This window comes from Meriones unguiculatus, chromosome 14, assembly GCF_030254825.1.
Source record: "Meriones unguiculatus strain TT.TT164.6M chromosome 14, Bangor_MerUng_6.1, whole genome shotgun sequence".
Lineage (NCBI taxonomy): Eukaryota > Metazoa > Chordata > Mammalia > Rodentia > Muridae > Meriones > Meriones unguiculatus.
The window spans coordinates 13,504,380-13,522,436 of NC_083361.1; the positions used below are offsets into that span (position 1 = coordinate 13,504,380).

Consider the following 18,057-nt stretch of genomic DNA (forward strand, 5'->3'; position numbering starts at 1 on the left):
ACAGTTTCTGAGGGTTAGTCCATGACCACAGCAGGGACAGGAAGAGTGCTCAGCAGTAGCTAAGGGCTCACCTTTGATTCACAAGCGTGACTGGGCATGATGTGGGCTTTTGAGAACTCAAACCCACTCCCAGTGACGCACCTCCTCCAACAAAGTCCTGGTTTTGTTTATTTTCAGCGATAGCAACAGTTTACTCAGAAAGGGAAAGGGGGGCTCAATACGGCTCAGAGGAGCAAATGCTTTCTGTGCAAGCCTGGTGATATGAATTTGATCCCCAGAACCCACATCAAAGTGCACGGAGAGAACCAACTCCACAAGGTTGTCTTCAGACTTCCACACATGCACCAGGGCATGCATGCCCCAGACATCATTCACACACACGCTATAATAGTAAGTAGTTTTAAAAAGGGGGGGATGGGTTAGTGAACTGGGAAGATGCTAAAAAACAAAACAAAAAAAACCACAAACTTTTTTCTGTTTTTTCAGGACAGGTTTCTCTATGTAGACTTGGCTATCCTGAGCTCACTTTGTAGACCAGGCTGGCCTTGAACTCACAGAGATCCACCTGGGGATTACAGGCATGCCCCACCATGCCCAGATAGTTACTTTATTTTCAATTGTGGTAAATAAACACAAAATCTACCACCTTGATTATTTCAAAGCTCAGTAGTATACTGTCATTGCATCCACTCTCCATGACTTTTTCCTTTCACCACTGGAATAGTTACTGTTAAAAAAATTCCATTTCCTGTATCTGTGTGGTAGTGGTCCAGGCCTTTAATCCCAGTACTCCAAAGGCAGAGGCAGGTGGATCTCTGCATTTACGGCCAGACTGATCTATAGATCCAGTTCTGGGACAGCCAGGGCTTCACAGAAAAACCCTGTCTCAAAAAACAAACAAAAACATTACCACAACAAAAAAAACTTAGTCTAGATACCGCATGTGAGTCTCAGCATGCATCATTCTGTGACTAGCTTATTTCATCTAATAGCCAGGGTTCATCCACGTTCAGCACTGTCACAATCACCTCCTAGTTTGGATAATACTCCATTGTATGTTATTGCTTTGTTGATACATTCATGTGTTGATGGGCCCTGGGTTGCAGCCATCTTTGGCTAGTCCACATAATGCTGCTAAGGACATAGGTATAAATCCTTTGATGTTTTGCTTCCAGCTTCCTCCCACCCCTTTCCTTGAACTCAAGATTCTCCTGTCTCAGCTTCCAGAATGCTGATTACAGGCATGTGCTACCATGCCCAATTAAGTTTTTGTGATGTATTCTCAGAGGTGGAACTTCAGGGTTGAGGCCAGTAAAATGGTACAGGGATCTCAGAGGGTAGTGGCTCTTACTATGGGTCTTATGACCTAAGTTTGATCCTTGGATCCTACAAGGTGGCAGGAAAGTCCCTCTGTGCCCCAAAAAATAAGTATTAAAAAAAAAAATCTTAAAAAACAATCTCAGAGTGAGTCAGTAAGAAGCAGGGTTGAAGTACCCAGGAAATTATAAGGCACATCTGGAAACAGTGTGGGTTTCTTATAGGAAAGTCACAGTAGCCACTCAAGTTACATCTTAAGGGGTTGCTGAGAAGCCTTTCTCCATTAGTCTTTTTTGGTAAACAAGGTCATAGGCTGATTCCTGAGGTCTGATAAGGTAACAACACAGGTTGACGTATGTGGGGACAGGGATAGGATCTGGAGAGATGGCTTTAGCAGTAAGAGCACTGGTTGCTCTTTGAGAGGACCTGGGTTCAGTTCCAAGCACCTACAGGGCAGCTCACTGTGAACTCCAGTCCCGGAAGGTATGACACCCTCTTCTGGCCTCTCCAGGCACTGCATGAATATGGGTGGTACACAGACCTCCATACACATAAAAATAAAAACAGGCTGGACTTGAACTTAGAAATCTAAATATATTTAAACTCTAGTTGGAAATAAGATTATGGAACACAAATTTAAGTTCGCCTATCTTCCAGTGTTGTAAGAGAACTCCTATAAGAGAGGAATTGTTGAATGAAAACTCCTGCCTCTGCCTCCTGGGTGCTGGGGTCGAGGGTGTGGGTCAGCCACCACACCCAGCTGTGGTGACGTGAATAGGAATGTCCTGCTCCCCAGACTCACGTGTTGGGATGCTTGGCCTATAGGGAGTGGCAATACTAGGAGGTATGTCGCTGTGGGGTTAGGTTTTGAGGTTCATATACTCCGCTATGGGCTATGGTCAGTGTGGCACAGTCCCTCCCTGCTGCCTGTGGATCAAGACCGAGACCTCTCAGCTCCTTCTCCAGCACCGTGTCTGCCTGCACGCTGCCATGTTTCCCACCATGACAATAATGGACTGAGCCTCTGAAACTGTGAGCCAGCCGCCATTAAATGTTCTTTTTTATAAGAGTTGTTATGACCATGGTGTCTCTACACAGCAATAAAACCCTGAGACCGCAACTTTCTCAGCAGATGCTCTGTCATCTCGGCTGCCAGAGGCTTTAGTCAGACCCAGGAGTGAGGACTCCTCCTTCCTAAGCCTCGGTAAGTTTCCCAGACCCTGCCCCCCTTGGAAAACTACTACTCCTGCACCAGATGGGGGGAGGGGCTCCTCTGAATAAAGATTCCCACACAAGTCCTGTGCCTTGAATGAACAATCTCCCATGCTGTTCTAGGTTCACATACAACTGGACCCCCTCATCTCCCAAAGACAATTTCTTTTTTTTTTATTTTATTGGCTTCTCTAGACAGTTTCTACATTCTACATTCTACAGTCCTGGACATTCTGGTACTCATTATTTAGACCAGGCTGGCTTCAAAGATATCCAAGGTCCCTTGTTTTACAAAAAGTAAGAGTAAGCAATTAAGATGGAAGAAGACTCAAGAACCTTGATGCAGCCACATGTGATAGCACACACCTGTAACCCCAATATCTGGGAGGAAGCAGGAGAGTCACCATGCATTCAAGGCCAGCCTGGGCTACTACACAGTGAAACCTTGTCTGAAAGAAAACTTTACCTGTGATACAGCCTCGTTAAGGGAAAACCCACCATGGAAGTATGGCAGGAGCCTGCCTGCAGCCGGACCTTGCTTCAGGGATTCAAGGTGATAACGTATCCATGCTCAGAAGATGCTGCCTCTGTTCTGGCTGAGACCCGATCTTACAGCACTGTGCATTCTGCTTCATTTTTGTTTTTAAGAGCACCGTGGATGGAACCCTGGGTCCCATGTATGCTGGGCGTGGTGGTTTGAATAGGTTTGGCTCCACAGACTCATGTCTTTGAATGTCTGGCCCACAGGGAGTGGCACTATTAGGAGGTGAGCTCTTGTTGGAGTTTGTCACTGTGGAGGTAGGCTTTGAGGTTTCCTATGTTCGTGCTCCTCCTGGCTGCATTTGGATCAAGATGTAGAATTCTCGGGTCCCCTAGCACCTGTCTGCCTGCATGCTGCCGTGCTTCCTGCCATGCTGATAACGGACCAAACCTCTGATAATGTAAGCCAGCTCCAATTAAATACTGTCCCTTGTAAGAGTTGCCTTGTCATGGTGTCTCCTCACAGTAAACGCTGTACCACCAAACCACACCCTCAGCCCTTGTACCTACTTCTTTCAGAAAGCTCACCTGATCCAGCACGTTTCTTTATGCAGGGGACATAACCTACACCTTGCCCTAACCGTGGCTGTGTTTTCCACCTGAGCCTGTTCATGCACAGACTGGGGGTGCCACCATGCCTACCTCTCCCTATGGCCAACCACCATCAAGCACTTTCGAGGCTGCCTGTAATCGGGAGCTCACTATGCCAGCAGGGAAACTTCATTACCAGGTCATACACAAACAGAGATGTTCTGCTGGTGCCCGAACCACGGGTAGGGCACCTGCCGCGGAGGCTCCTGCAGCCACTCATGGATGTGAACGCACATAGGGGCAAGCAGGACTTGGCACACGCCTACGCAGAATTCAACTGCTGCTTCTCCCCGACTCCCTCCTGCTCAGCCACAGGCATCTGGCTGATGAGAGGTTGTTAGGCTTTGAATAGGAACTGTCCCCCATAGGCTCAGTATCGAATGCTTGGTCCAAAGCTAATGGTGCTTATTTTGGCAGGTTCTGAAAAGTTTAGAAGGTGGGACCTAGCTGTGGGTGGGACCTTGGGGGTATGTTGTTCCTGACCCTTTCCTATTTCTCTCTCTCTGCTTCCTGTCTGATGTCAAGGGAACAGCCTCCTCCTACACATGCTCTTGCCTCCATAATGTTCTGCTCAAGCGCATGAAGGCAAGCCACCATGAACCAAACCCTCTGAAACTGTGAACCAAAATAAATTCACCTCCCTTGTTTCTGTCAAGTATTTGGTCACAGTGATTACAAAAATACTAACAACCCTGCGAGGACACAGTGGGAAAGCTTCCAGAGGAAGTATGCCCTGAGAGCCTGCTAGTCCACGGGTCTAGCAAAGGGGAGGCAAAGACCGGGAGACTTCCTGGGTAGTCCCTGTACTAGGGAGTTCATCTTTCAGGTAGGTTCCAGGGATGTGGTGTGGGGGGCCTGGGCCAGGAGCTATGAAAGAACTCAAAATGAAAGCTATGTACTGGTGGTGTGGTTGGTATGGAGCTACTGTGTAGCAGGTGTTAATGGCTTACTCCCTGAGATGTTCTCTTCTATAAGCAGAGCTAGCCGGGACCACATGAGGGCCTGTCTGGAAAAGAAGAAAAGGCAATTAAGTAGTTTTTCTACTTCTCCCTAGGACTGATACTGCTTGCCCTAATCTTGGTTTATGGTGAGGTGACCCCTCAGGCAAAGCTTAGGGTCCAGGCAGTCTGTGAAATGAAAGTGCGTTAACATTTAAGGTTGCATTTCTAGGTACCGACAGTCAATGACCATGATCCATGGAGTGAATTTTTTTTTTCTTGAACTAGTGGGGAGTAGGGGGTGGGGAGGAATAAATATTTTTCTTTCTTTCTCTCTCTTTCTGGTTTTTCTCTGTGTAGCCTTGGCTGTCCTGGACTCCATTTGTAAACCAGGCTGGCCTCGAAATCTCACAGAGATCTGCCTGCCTCTCCCTTCCAAATGCTGGGATTAAAAGTGTGTACCACCACGCCTGGCGGGAGCGAATCTTTTTTTAAAAATTTACTTTATGAACACAGATGCTCAGCCTGGCTGTGTATCTGTGCACCACAGGCGTACCTGCTGCTGGTGGAGGACACAGTGTCAGATGGTTGAGAGCTACCATGTGAGTGCTAGAAACAGAACTTGGGTCCTCCGCAAGAACAAGTCTCTCTTAACCACCGAGCCATCTCACCAGCTTTGGAGAAACTAGTCTTAAGGCTTTTCACCCTAGTGAAAAGCCCCAGAGTCAGATCCCAGGTTCAGATATCATCCCTCCATCTACTAACAGATTCTAAGCAAGATGATCCAGACTTGTGAGGTTTGTTCTCATTTTTTTTTTTTTTTTGAGGGATTATTTTTTGAGGTAGCACCGGATGGTCTGGAACTCACTGTGTAGACCACGATGCCCCCAAACTCAAGAGATCTGCCTGCCTTTGCCTCTCAAGTGCTGGGAATTAAAGGCATGTGCCACCGCACTCAGCTGGGAGGGGCCGTTACAGGCAATGAAATCCAGGGCTTTGCTCTGTGGCATTGTGATAATTATCCTCGTAAGGACTTCTGATAGTAAGCTTCAGACACCATCTACTCTAGTATTCCTGGTGCTTACTTAGCTCTCAACAGCAAAGGCACGGACTCTGTGTGTGGCCTCTCGATGTGTGAATCTTCTCCGCATTTCTGCACAGTCTTCGTTACTGGTTGTCCTGATATTTTTTCCGAAGGGAGCAAAGGGTTTGGTTTCTTACCCAGTCATGCTTCTGTTTTAACAAATATTTTTCTAGAACTTTGGCCTCATGCATGCTAGGCAAATGGCCTGCCCCTGGGCTATATCCCCTTCTTTTAAAAACAGGACCTATGTTGTCCATGCTGTCCTGGGACATGTGGATGACACAAGCTGCACCATTTAGGAAAGCAGCAGTAGAGAAGTGACTTCCTTGCTCCCTTACAAACGAAAGGATCAGCTAGCCATTTGCCTTCGTTCCCCCTTCCAGCCTAAGTGTGCATTCATTCCACTGTACAAAGAGTAAGCACAAAGCTTCAAAACAAAAAGCAACTGTCCCAAAGCATTGGGACTTCAGAATTCCTGGCTGTGACCACTTAATGGCCTTAGAATGCAGCTGTCAACAAACCCATGCTGGCATTGTGTAGCTTTCCCTTGGGAGATGTGTAGAAATGTCTTCTCCAACTAGGGCAAACAAACACTGGACAACATAAGAGCCTCCGGTGCGTTACACATCTCACAACCTGCTTAGAAACACACCATCACCTTCTTGCCCTTAAGAATCCGTTGGCTTCATTCAAATGAGCCGCCTTCGCCGACACCCAATCAGAGCCTCCGATCTTCAGCTACGGACCAATAAACGAAGGCAATAGATAAGGGGGGAAAAGTAGGCATGAAGCCATCTCGCAGCGCCATTACACTTCAGGGCAGGGAGGTTAAGAAGCCGGCATGGCGCTCGGGTCAATAAAATCGATAGCTGGAACCTGCCCGTGGTCCAGGCAGCGGTGGTGCAGGAGCGGCGCCGCCATCTTCCCCGAAGGCATTTCCCGGTGCCTCTCACCCAAGTTGCAGCGGGAGTTTCCTGAATAGCGGGGTGCTCTGTGCTGGGCCGCCAGGCCCCTCAGGCAGCCGATTCACGAGTTTCCTCCGGGCCTTCCCGGCGGGGCTCCGAGGTCTGGGGGGGCGCGGCGCCCGGGGCAAGGCCGGGCGCAGGTCCCATGGCTCCGCCTTCGGCTCCGCTCCCCGCGCGGGCACCCGGAGAGGCCGGGCCTACTCGGAGAAGGGGCAGGAGGCCAAGGGCCTTGAAGTTCGCGGACGTGGCCGTGTACTTCTCCTCGGAGGAGTGGGGGTGCCTGCGGCCCGCGCAGAGGACGCTGTACCGGGATGTGATGCGCGAGACCTACGGCCTCCTGGGCGCGCTCGGTGAGGCCCGGCCCAATCGGCTGAAGGGATGATGGAGCTTGAGGGCGGGGTAGAGTGGGGGCAGGGAGCCCAGGGTCCTGACCTGCGATCTGCTGGTTAGGGGTGGGGGCAGAGCCTCGGCATACGGTTTTCGTTTCTTTTTAGCGTCTCCCGAGGCCAGCCCTCTGACTGGTTCTCCTTCCCCAGGATGCGCAGGTCCCAAACCGGCCCTCATCTCCTGGTTGGAACGAAATACCGATGATTGGGAACCCGCAGCCCTAGATCCGCAGGAGTACCGGAGATGGGTAACATTCCAGAGAAGTGAGTGAGAATGCCCATGGAGACCCTGCAGCCCTCTGCATAACGCCCTAAACTCTGTTGACCCAACCTAGATCTGTCGCCTGGACAGTTAAGCAGGTTGCTTGTAGTGTGGGCAAACTAGCAGGACTCCCTTGATGCAAATGAATCCTGTGAGCTTTGAAAAAGACCGGGCTTCCTAGGATCCCGGACCAAGCCTCCACTGAGCTAAACTGGGTCCTCTGGAAGAGTAGGAAGAGCCTTTAACCTCCGAGCCACCTGCCTAGCCCCTGGTTCACTCGAATTTAAAAAAAGGAAAGGAAACCCTCACCGATTTGAATGTGAGCTGCTGGATGAAATACAGTCCAAGGTCCTTAACGTTGTTTACAACTGTTCCTCTCCCTCAACGTGCTTCTAGACCAGCAGCTAAGTATTTGGCAGTGATGGGTTTCTGTGCTGTATAAACACCATGACAAAAGCAGCTTGGGGAGGAAGGGGTGTATTTCATTGACAAGATCATGTTACAATCCATCATTAAAGGGAGTCAGGGAGGAAGGAAAGCAGAAGCCACAGGCTGCTTACTGGCTTGCTCCCTACTTTCTTACATTCCCAGGAACACCTGCTTAGGGATGGTGCCACCCACAGTGGGCTGGGCCCTCCCACATCAATCACTAAGAAAATGTACCGCAGGCCATTCTGGTTGAGGGCATTTTCTTCATTGAGGTTCCTCCTTCCCAAACGACTCTTAACTTATCTCCGGTTGACATAAAGCAAGGCAGCTCAATTGACCCCCTGACAGCTTGACACACAAACACAACCCAGTTAACCATAACCTTTCCTTTCTTGTTCATCCCAGGACCTCAATTCAAACACTCCAAAAAGTTGTATCACCTTAAAATGTCCAAAGTCTCTTTCAGAGTTCCTCTAAGATATCCAAAGTCTCTCTAAAATTAACCATGGGTTCCTGTTAAAAAAAAAAAAAAAATCACAATAAAATTAACGCAAAACCAGATCCCAGCAGCACGAAGCCCAGTGTGAGACTCTGGAGACTCACGATCTTCTAGGCTCCAGAGGGCTTGGTACTTCCCTGACTGCCATCATCGCATGTACAGAGTGTTTCCTCGAGCCAGCTCCATCCTGCAGCTGGTGTTGGTGGTGGTAATGGTATCTCCAGAACGCTGCGGCCACACCTCCACCTTCAGTCTCTTTAGAGAGAGTGATCCTGCCATGGTGCCAGGCCTCAGTTTCTCTCCATGACCCCTTCAGTCCTGAGGTGTCTCCTTCAACTGAGACCTGGGCTTGCCTGTCACAGTACCAAACCTCATTGCTCTTCAGGACCCTTCATGCCTTCCAAACTAACACAACTTGGGAAACTTACACATGATCAAGTTTAGCTGCCAACACGATATCCTCATGGATCACAGCTTCTGAGTGCTGACCCTGAGGAAATACTCCCGGATTTATCATCCTGGGTGATGCTGGTGTTTTTTAATTGTGCCAACTTCTCAAAGCCAGCTGACAGTATCAATTGTCCCAGCTAGGCAAAGGTTTCTTTTTTCTTTAGTGGTTTCTAATTAAAGCTGTCACATAAATGGCTTTGGTAGCGTCTTTTAGGGAGCCCCAGGCTTTCCTCTGAAACTTCACAGGCCATCATCGTGATCTGCACTGCTGTCAGCACCACCTTCGAAGTTCCTACCCATTAACTCGGCACTCAACAGCTTTTCCAGCTCAGAGTTGCCATCACACTCCTCCACAGATCAGAGGTTCAGGCTTGTCTCAGAAATACCCCACTCCTGGTACCAGTTTCTGTCTTAGGGTTTCGATTGCTATGATGAGCACCATGACCAAAAGCACCTTGAGGATGAAAGGGTGTGTTTCACTCAGCTTTCACATTGCAGTACAACATCAAAGGAATGCAAGGCCAGGAACTGAAGCAGAGACCTGGAGAAGGGCTGCTTGCTGGCCTGCTCCTCATGGCTTGCTCAGCCTGCTTTCTTATACACCCCAAGGCCACCTGTCCAGGAATGGCACTGAAAATGGGCTGGCCACTTGCTAATTAGGAAAATGCACCACAGGGCAACCAGGTGAAGGCATTTTCTTCATTGAGATTGTCACTTCCCAAATGACTCCATCTTGTTTCAGGTAGACGTAAAAGCAGCACAGGAATGCTTTAAAAATGCAAATTCTGAGCTGGAGAGCTGGCTCAGGAGTTAGGAACACTTGCTGCTCTTCCAGTAAGCCCTGAGTTCAGATCCCAGAACCCACACTGGGACAGCTTACAGCTACCTTAAGCCCAGCTCTAGGAGACCTGTCACCATCTTCTTTTGTGAAAATATCTTTGGACTACAAAGTGGGGGAAAAGGGAAGTGCAATAAAGTGTGTATAGAGTCACACGTTGCTGTCACCCTGTGAGGATGGCGGGGAGTGCCGCTCACGCAGCACAGCACACGCCTCACAGGCACACAGCTCAGGCTTTGGCCCAGCACTGCCCGAATAAGGTATACTGCTCGTGTAGCACCTGGCAGGCAGAAGCAGGAGTGGAAGGGAGACGTTCAAGGTCGGCCTAGGGTACATGAGACCCTGTCTGGAAACAAGCAAAACCCCCAAACACTGAAAGAAAGTAAGCTTCTACAAAGTTGGCGGGGACACAGTTTTCTGTGTGCCCCACTGAGCTACACCCCCAACCACCCAAAACATTCAAAGTTTTTGTTTGATTGTTTTTGAGGACAGAGTCTCACACATCTTAGTTGAGGCCTCAGATTTGCTGTGTAGCCAAGGATCAGGCCAGCGCTCTGCCCAACAAGTCGAACCCTTAGTTTAAAAGTGAGATTACCTTACTCCCTCCCCCCGCAAAAAAAAAACCCACAAAACGACCAACAACATCCTTGATCGGGTTGAGGAGGTCTAAACAAACGGCGTCCACATTTCCATGACACACTTAAAACTGTCTCCGACAATAACAGTTAACAGGAGCTGAGTGCATTGTTCTTGTAACCATTAACGTTCTCAACCGGCGAGCACAGGAGTCCGGTGTTTGTTAATTCTGTTGTTTCTCGGTAGAAACCAGAACCAGGCAGAAGAACGAAGAGAAGGAAGTATTCCCGCCCAAGGAAGCACCGCGGAAGGGGAAACGAGGGCGAAAGCCCAGCAAACCCCGGCTGATTCCCAGGCAGACGTCCGGGGGCCCCATCTGCCCCGACTGTGGGTGTACCTTCCCCGACCACCCGGCCCTGGAGAGCCACAAGTGTGCCCAGAACCTGAAGAAGCCCTACCCCTGCCCAGACTGTGGGCGCCGCTTCTCCTACCCATCCCTGCTGGTCAGCCACCGGCGGGCACACTCGGGCGAGTGCCCTTACGTTTGTGACCAGTGTGGCAAGCGGTTTTCCCAGCGGAAGAACCTCTCCCAGCACCAGGTCATACACACGGGCGAGAAACCCTACCACTGCCCCGACTGCGGCCGCTGCTTCCGAAGGAGCCGCTCCCTGGCCAACCACCGGACCACGCACACGGGCGAGAAGCCCCATCCGTGCCCCAGCTGCGGGCGCCGCTTCGCCTACCCGTCCCTGCTCGCCATCCACCAGCGGACGCACACGGGCGAGAAGCCCTACACCTGCCTGGAGTGCGGCCGCCGCTTCCGCCAGCGCACCGCCCTCGTCATCCACCAGCGCATCCACACCGGGGAGAAGCCGTACCCGTGCCCGGACTGCGAGCGGCGCTTCTCCTCCTCCTCCCGCCTGGTGAGCCACCGGCGGGTGCACTCCGGAGAGCGGCCGTACGCCTGCGAGCACTGCGAGGCCCGCTTCTCCCAGCGCAGCACGCTGCTCCAGCACCAGCTCCTGCACACGGGCGAGAAGCCCTACCCCTGCCCCGACTGCGGCCGCGCCTTCCGGAGGAGCGGCTCCCTGGCCATCCACCGCAGCACCCACACGGAGGAGAAGCTGCACGCCTGCGGCGACTGCGGCCGCCGCTTCGCCTACCCGTCGCTGCTGGCCAGCCACCGGCGCGTGCACTCGGGCGAGCGGCCCTACGCCTGCGACCTCTGCTCCAAGCGCTTCGCCCAGTGGAGCCACCTGGCTCAGCACCAGCTCCTGCACACCGGGGAGAAGCCCTTCCCCTGCCTGGAGTGCGGCCGGTGCTTCCGCCAGCGGTGGTCCCTGGCCGTCCACAAGTGCAGCCCCAGCACCCCCACCAGCGGCCCCCCCAGGCCTGTCCTCGGAGGGCCCAGCCCGAGGAGCAGCGCGCTTTAGCGTGACGAAGACCGGGAGGCCGCCGCGGAGAAGCTGGCGGGGGTCCCACGGAGCAGGAGCGGAACTCTGGTCCCCTGCCGCACGCCCTGAAACGCCGCACCGCTGTCCTGCAGCGCGTCTGGACCAGTTATCGGGAGAGACGGTGCCATTCCATTAAAGTTCTCCGAGCTAACCCGCCGTAAAGTAACGTGGGTGTGTTCTTCCCCCAGGCCATGTTAGGGGCCGCCTCCTTAGTTTAGTGCGCACAGGTTACATTCATTCATTCACAGGGGCAGAACCTTCCCTGCGCTGCCCCCTGTCTCCGTGCCACGTGGAAAACCTGGGTTTGGCTCCACGTTCGCGACACTCCTGCGGCCGGGCGATAGGTCATTGCTGGAAACGGACTGGAACTCACTACCTCACGTGCCGGGTCATTTCCCTGTGACATGGTGCTGATTTTGAGAAGGCTGTGTACTGCGTTCTTTGTAAACCTGGTCTAGAGTACTCAGTGCTCACCCACAGGGTGCTCTTCACAAAAGCTAATCACAACTCTTTTGTACCCAAGTTGGTCCCATGTTTCTGTGTGTGTGTGGGGGGGGTGGTGTTCTTTCTGCCTCAAGTGGTCTCCAACCTGTGCGAGTCAGTGATTTGCCCACCTCAGCCTTCTGAGGAATGGGAGTGGGAGGCCGACGCCACAAGTGGCTCTGGTCAATCGTTCTTAAAAAAAAAAAATAGGTGTATATACATATTTTGATATTTATTTTATTTTATGTGTTTGAATGTTCTGCCTGCATGTGTATCTATGCACCGTGTTTGGGCCTAGTACCCAAAGAAGGCCAGATGAGGCCATCAGAGCCCCCGGAGCTGGAGCTACAGATGGTTGTGAGCCGCCATGTGGGTGCTGGGAACCGAGCCCCACCCAGGTCCTCTGAAAGAGCAGCCAGTGCCCTTGGCCACTGGGCCATCTCTCCAGCTCCGGGTCAGACATTCTTTAAAGAGTGGCCCTCAGGTCCCACATGTGAAATCTCCAAATGTGCCATTTTTAGCGTTTTAAGGATCACACAAAAACAACAGAGTGCCATGCTACGCACACCGCACCCCTCCGGGCTGTTTTGGTTTTAAGAGGCCGTACTGATTTGGGGGAAATGCCACTGTGTCAGACTTCAGACCTCTAAATGTCCTAACCTTTCTTTTTAGGGAAGTGGTAAAGCCAAATCGTCACCACTTTTGGAAAGTTGGCTCAGAGTGGGTATGAGCCATCAGCACAGCACATGTCTCATGAGGTTTGATTCTCAGAAGAAGGGGGGGGGGATCCAGCAGCAGGAGGTGAACATGGGAATGGTAGGCCTGAGTTCGCTACAGGTAGCCAGTGGCTGGAAAACCCTTGGGAACTGGCTGCCCCTCCATCCCACCCCCATTTTCTTCGAAATAAGGAAACAGCATGGAACCTTCCATGGGCCCCCATTCAGCTTTTGCTCTGGTCGTTCTAGAGGGTAGAGGTCCTGAGAGCGTTGTGTCTTAACCTCCCTATGCCTCCATGGCACCCACCTGACTAGGTGCTCAGTAAAACTTCACTACCTTCTTGCCTTGGGCAGCTGTACCAAAGTGGAATCTCCAAACATGGCTTACCATTGACGGCTGGGGTGGGTCATCCTTCCGCATTTGCCTCTCCCTGTAGCGCAGCCGATCTCAGCTCTAGGTGGTGAGCAGGTGGGAAACGCTGATCTGTCCTTGCCTCTGGTTAGGTGTTTAAGAAGTTGATTGTAACCATTTGTCTGTTTCTTCATGGATGATGGGTGAGTGCCCTCTGGGCAGGGGCCGTGCCAGATAGGATTTCATTAAACTACTTAATGGATGAATCCTGTCCCTTCTGGAATTACTCTTCACAAAATGTGAATGGAGTTCCTGGGCTGAGAAGGTTAGTGCTATGATGGAGATTGGATCCGCCTTTCCCTAGCTAGACCTCAGTTGCCCGCCAGGTCTCTGCTGTTGGAGCTGCCTCTGGAATTTTACAGTTGCTTCTGGGTCCAGGTTGTCACCTAAAACTTGAACGCTGTTGTGGCTACCTTCCATCCCGTCCATGGAGAGCAGAGAAGAGAGCTATGCAGGCTTCCTAAGGTTCCTCACTGCTGGGGTCCATTCCAGACATGATTCTGGCCCTTTCGTTACTGAGGATCCTAGCATCAATAAATTCATCTCTATAAATGATATGGGAAGAGCCGGAGTGCTGCTGAGAAGGGCTGTGACCCAAGATTCCTTTCCTAGCCCCAGCCTCACTTGATCCTCCCCATATTTGGCATGTTATCAGATATTCTTGGCAGTGAGTACCTTTGGCTCACCAAAGGACCACAGAAAGAGAAACTACCCGCACCCCACTGCCCTCTCCCAATGCCTCAGTGTACCTTCTGGTGTACTTGTTTCTATCAAATCTTGGGGGAGTCCTTCATGTGAAGTCCACCAACATAACCGTGCCTGGATGCCATCCTCAATATCCTCCTCCCTCTAGATTTATGAGAGTCCTCTTGTTTTGTACACACAGGTTCTAGCCTGTAAACACACTAAAATCTGTCTTTAAAACACCCTTTTAATATCCCAGATGGGTGTGGTGGCACACACCTGTAATCCCAGCCCTCAGGGAGGCAGAGGCAGGTGGATCACTGTGAGTTCGAAGCCAGCCTGGTCTACAAGTGAGTCTAGGACAGGCAAGGTTAACACAGAGAAACCCTGTCTTGAAAAGCCAGAGAGAGAGAGAGAGAGAGTATTATCCTCCTGGCCTGTCTTTGGTTTCTGATAACTTTCTTCTGCACTCATGCCTGCTGTTTTTTTACACACTGCCTCCACTAATGCACTGTGATCTGCAGCTGGCCATAGCAGTACACACGTGGGCCTTTTTGGCTTTTTCTGTGTGCCCTGTGCTGTGCTGACCTCAGCCTCTTAGACCGCAGTTCCCTCACTCTGACCCTGTGAGCAAGCATAGCATTAGGGTTAGCAGTTAGGCTGGCACAGAATGAGCCAAGACTCCCAACACACAAAACTGTTCTCATTGCATTCCCCCCCCCTTTGGTTTTTTCAGACAGGATTTCTCTGTTTAGCCCTGGCTGTCCTGGAACTCTGTAGACCAGGGTGGACTCAAACCCAGAAATCCACCTGCCTCTGCCTCCCTCGCGCTGGGATTAAAGGTGTGTGCTCCCACTGCCTGGCAAAATTATTTTATGATTATAACTCTAATGGGTCTGTTTTGTCTATGTAGGTTTGTGCACTGTGGGCATGCAATACCCATGGAGGCCAGAAGAGGGCATCAGATCCATTTGAAGTGGAGTTACACTTGTGAGCAACCACGTGGGTGCTGGGAATGAACTTAGGTCCTCTGGAAGAGCAGCCAGTGCTCCTAACCGCTGAGCCGTCTCTCCAGCCCTGCCTAAAATATTCTAAGGGTTCAGGCATCACTCCCAGGAGCAGGCAGAGCACTAGTCTTGAAGATGAACTTTCTTTGGAACGTGCAGGCTTTGATAAGCCACCTCTGCTGAGTTAGCCCTCCCTGCGGCCACCTGATCCATGGCCACTGTGCCCGTAGAATACAGCAGCATTTGGGGTCTCTTAGATTTACAGTCAGGTTAGATCCAGCGCCCAATAATCACCAAAAGATTCTAGTTATTTGCCCTCTCCTAATGCCTAGTCACGACAGTAGGTGGCTGCACGCGCCCTTGGCTAGCCGGGAAGATCTACATCATACTTTCCCCAAAGTAGTCCTTTATGAAGGGAGCCCAGCCTCGCTGCATTCAGGGTTGAAGATGAGTCTCAGGCATAGAATGCCTACCTAGCTTATACTGGGCTTGATTCCCAGCATGACCAAAAATAAAGAGGTGGGGACCAGGCATTTTAGACCTGTGAATGGCTCAACTGTGTGAGACTCGCTGAGGGGAGGGCTTTGAATTTTTTGCAAACCCCGATGTGTTGTGAGGCTTATTAATAAAAAATATAAAAGTCTTGATTTGTGTGATAGCCGGGTTAAGGTAGAAACGGAGAAACAAACGCAACTGTATGAAAATAACTGATAGTTATAAAAACAGCCAGACAGTGGCAGCGCTGAAGCTGTCCACCTCCGGTGAAGCATGGACATCTGTCCGTCAGCCAAAGCCTGGACTTCCCCTCCGTCATAACTCATAGGTGTCCCCCATAAAGCCTGGGCTGGGAGCAAGAAGGCGAAGTGGCCAGTGGTGGTGCATGCCTGTAATCCCAGCGCTTGGAGAGGCAGAGGCAGGTGGATCTCTGTGAGTTCGAGGCCAGCCTGGTCTACAAAGTGAGTGCAGGTTAGCCAAGGCTACACAGAGAAACCCTGCCCCCCCCCAAAAAAAAAAAAACAAAAAACAAATAAAAAAGGCAAAGTGTAGCAGTAGCAGAAAGCATCGGAATTTGGGGAACCTGTGTCTTACTTGTGCCTTCAGAACCTGCTTGGGCCAGATCACATATATTAATGTTACTGGTGCATGCGTGCGTGCGTGCGTGCGTGCGTGCGCGCGTGCTGAACTTAGGATCTCACATATGCTAGGCAAGAGCTGTATTCCCAGCCCTTACAACTTCTATTTGATGATGAAGTCCATTTGTGCTCCTTATCTCAATTGGCCCTAGCCCCATGGTAGTGGACCGTGGTCAAGCATTCAATTTCCGCTAAGCCTCGACATAAGGCGGAGAGTGCTATTTTAAAAGGAGAGTAATTTGCCGATGGTGCAGATCCTAAGGTCTTCCACTGTAATTCACGTTCGGAGGGCAAAGGAAGGCCCCACACAGCGTCTTATCCCACGACTGCTTAGACACCATTGCATTTCCTGGGTGGTATGGTTCAGGTGGCAGAACGGCAGGCACAGAAGCACAGACTTGTGGCAGAGTCTTCTACCTGCGTCCTGCTCTAAGCCAGCAGTTGGGGCTGCAGAGAGCTTTGCAGTTAAGAATATCTGTTGTTCTTGCGGTTGAATCTCCAGTGCCCTCGCCACGTGGTTCACAGCCGCCCATAGCTCCAGCTCCAATATGTCTGGCCTCTCGGGCACCTGCACACACATACACGACACAAACAACATAACAGAGACAGAACAATCAACCTCCCCTTCTCCTTAGCAGATACAACGGAGTAGTAGCACCCCCATGTAAGGAATGTGTTGTTCTAAATCCAGACGGACCTCCTGGGCATTGTCTCGCTTTCTTGGTTCTAGGAAAGGCCAGACATCCCTTTACTTTACAGAGGGAATTAATGACGTTTTGGTTTCTTTAAAAATGCAGGTATGTTATGTAAATATTTTCTGTTTTAATCCCGAGTGGGATTTTAGTTTGGGCTTTAGTTTGTCCACAGCTGATAACTGACTCCAGTGGGGGTGTGGTCTTTGCCAGCTCATAAGGGCCTGCCTCGTGCAGCACAGAGAGGAGCACGGTCTAGGACTCTGAGGGGGATAAATATGACAGCCCAGGAAGAGAAGGTGTGGCAGTTTGGAGAGACTAGAGACAGAAGTGGTGGCAGTTTGGAGGAGATAGACGCAGTTTGCTGCGTTTGCTGTTGACGGAGATTGGCATTGACCCAAAAGAACCCATCAATCCTAAACAGCCATGAGAAGTAAAGTGGTTTATGCCCCTCTCTCCACTAACCCTCTCTCTCTCTTTTACCTAGGGCTAAGTGGTTGGTGAAAAGGAGATAGAGGCTTAAATACCCCAAATAAAATAGCGTTAAAAAACGAATGTCAACAGGAAATATTGACGCACCCCAGTAGGAAGCCAAATGCACCAAATTAGAAAGCTTCTGAATTGCAGTAAAAGTTATTTCCCACCCCGACATACCAAATGACCAGTAGCTGCATTTAGAGGGGTCCCATCATCATCTTGCAGAAAGGAAAAAGATAGAACTGTGTCACTTTGCTCAGCAATGTAACCATATGTGACAGGGCGGCTGCCATTTGGGTCGCCTCTTAGTGAAGTTTGAAATAAGTCAATTACGGGCTAGAGACAAGGTTCAGCAGTTAAGAGCGCAGGCCGCTCTTCCAGAGAACCTAAGTTGGACTCCCAGCACCCATATGGAAGCTCAGCACAAGCCTACGTGACTACAGTTCCAGGGGATCTGGTGCCCTCTTCTGGCCTCATCAGGCACTGCGCCCACACGGCACATAGATGCACACGCAGGCAAAACACATAAAACACAAACAAATATTTTAAAAGTATAATCATCATCATCATCCAGTCATTTTCCAGGTTCCATACAGGCCAAATAAGAGAGGTATAACGGGGCAGTTCCAAATTCACACCCTTGCACCCTCAAGCTTGTGATTGGTGGCACTCTCGTTTGCGATCCCTGCAGGGATACTATTAATATTTTTTTACTTAGTATTTTCTTTTGTAGAGGTAGTTCTAATGGCTACGAGAGGTTAGGAGGTGATACGGGGCTCATGCTAGCTGTAAGTCCGTCCATTTCTTCCTTTCTTTAAAATTTCTTTTTACAGTGTATTCATGTGTGTGTCTGTCCAGTATGCAAGAGGATCAGAGGGAAACTTAGAAGGATCCATCCTCTCTTTCCAGCAC

The 18,057-nt window shown here is 50.6% G+C and overlaps 1 protein-coding gene across 3 annotated transcripts; it reads left to right on the plus strand.

Moving 5' to 3' along the window:
* Window positions 1-6,469: 6,469 nt before the first annotated feature.
* Window positions 6,470-12,465, plus strand: LOC110547940 (zinc finger protein 689). Of its 3 annotated transcripts, none has more exons than XM_021635808.2 (3): window positions 6,470-6,997; window positions 7,142-7,297; window positions 10,334-12,465. In XM_021635808.2, exons 1-3 carry the CDS (start codon window positions 6,793-6,795, stop codon window positions 11,518-11,520), a joined length of 1,548 nt encoding a protein of 515 aa, XP_021491483.1. In that variant the 5' UTR covers window positions 6,470-6,792; the 3' UTR covers window positions 11,521-12,465. The 3 variants fall into 3 exon arrangements, with proteins under 3 accessions (XP_021491483.1, XP_021491484.1, XP_060222800.1); XM_021635809.2 differs by having other exon boundaries at window positions 7,184-7,297; XM_060366817.1 differs by lacking the exon at window positions 7,142-7,297.
* Window positions 12,466-18,057: the final 5,592 nt, after the last annotated feature.

Excerpts from the sequence above, each read along its gene's own strand:
- LOC110547940 (XM_021635808.2), top strand. The coding sequence starts at position 6,793 with ATGGCTCCGCCTTCGGCTCCGCTCCCCGCGCGGGCACCCGGAGAGGCC. Across the intron at positions 6,998-7,141 it reads CGGCCTCCTGGGCGCGCTCG|CGTCTCCCGAGGCCAGCCCT; the intron begins GTGAGGCCCGGC and ends GTTTCTTTTTAG. Across the intron at positions 7,298-10,333 it reads ATGGGTAACATTCCAGAGAA|AAACCAGAACCAGGCAGAAG; the intron begins GTGAGTGAGAAT and ends GTTTCTCGGTAG.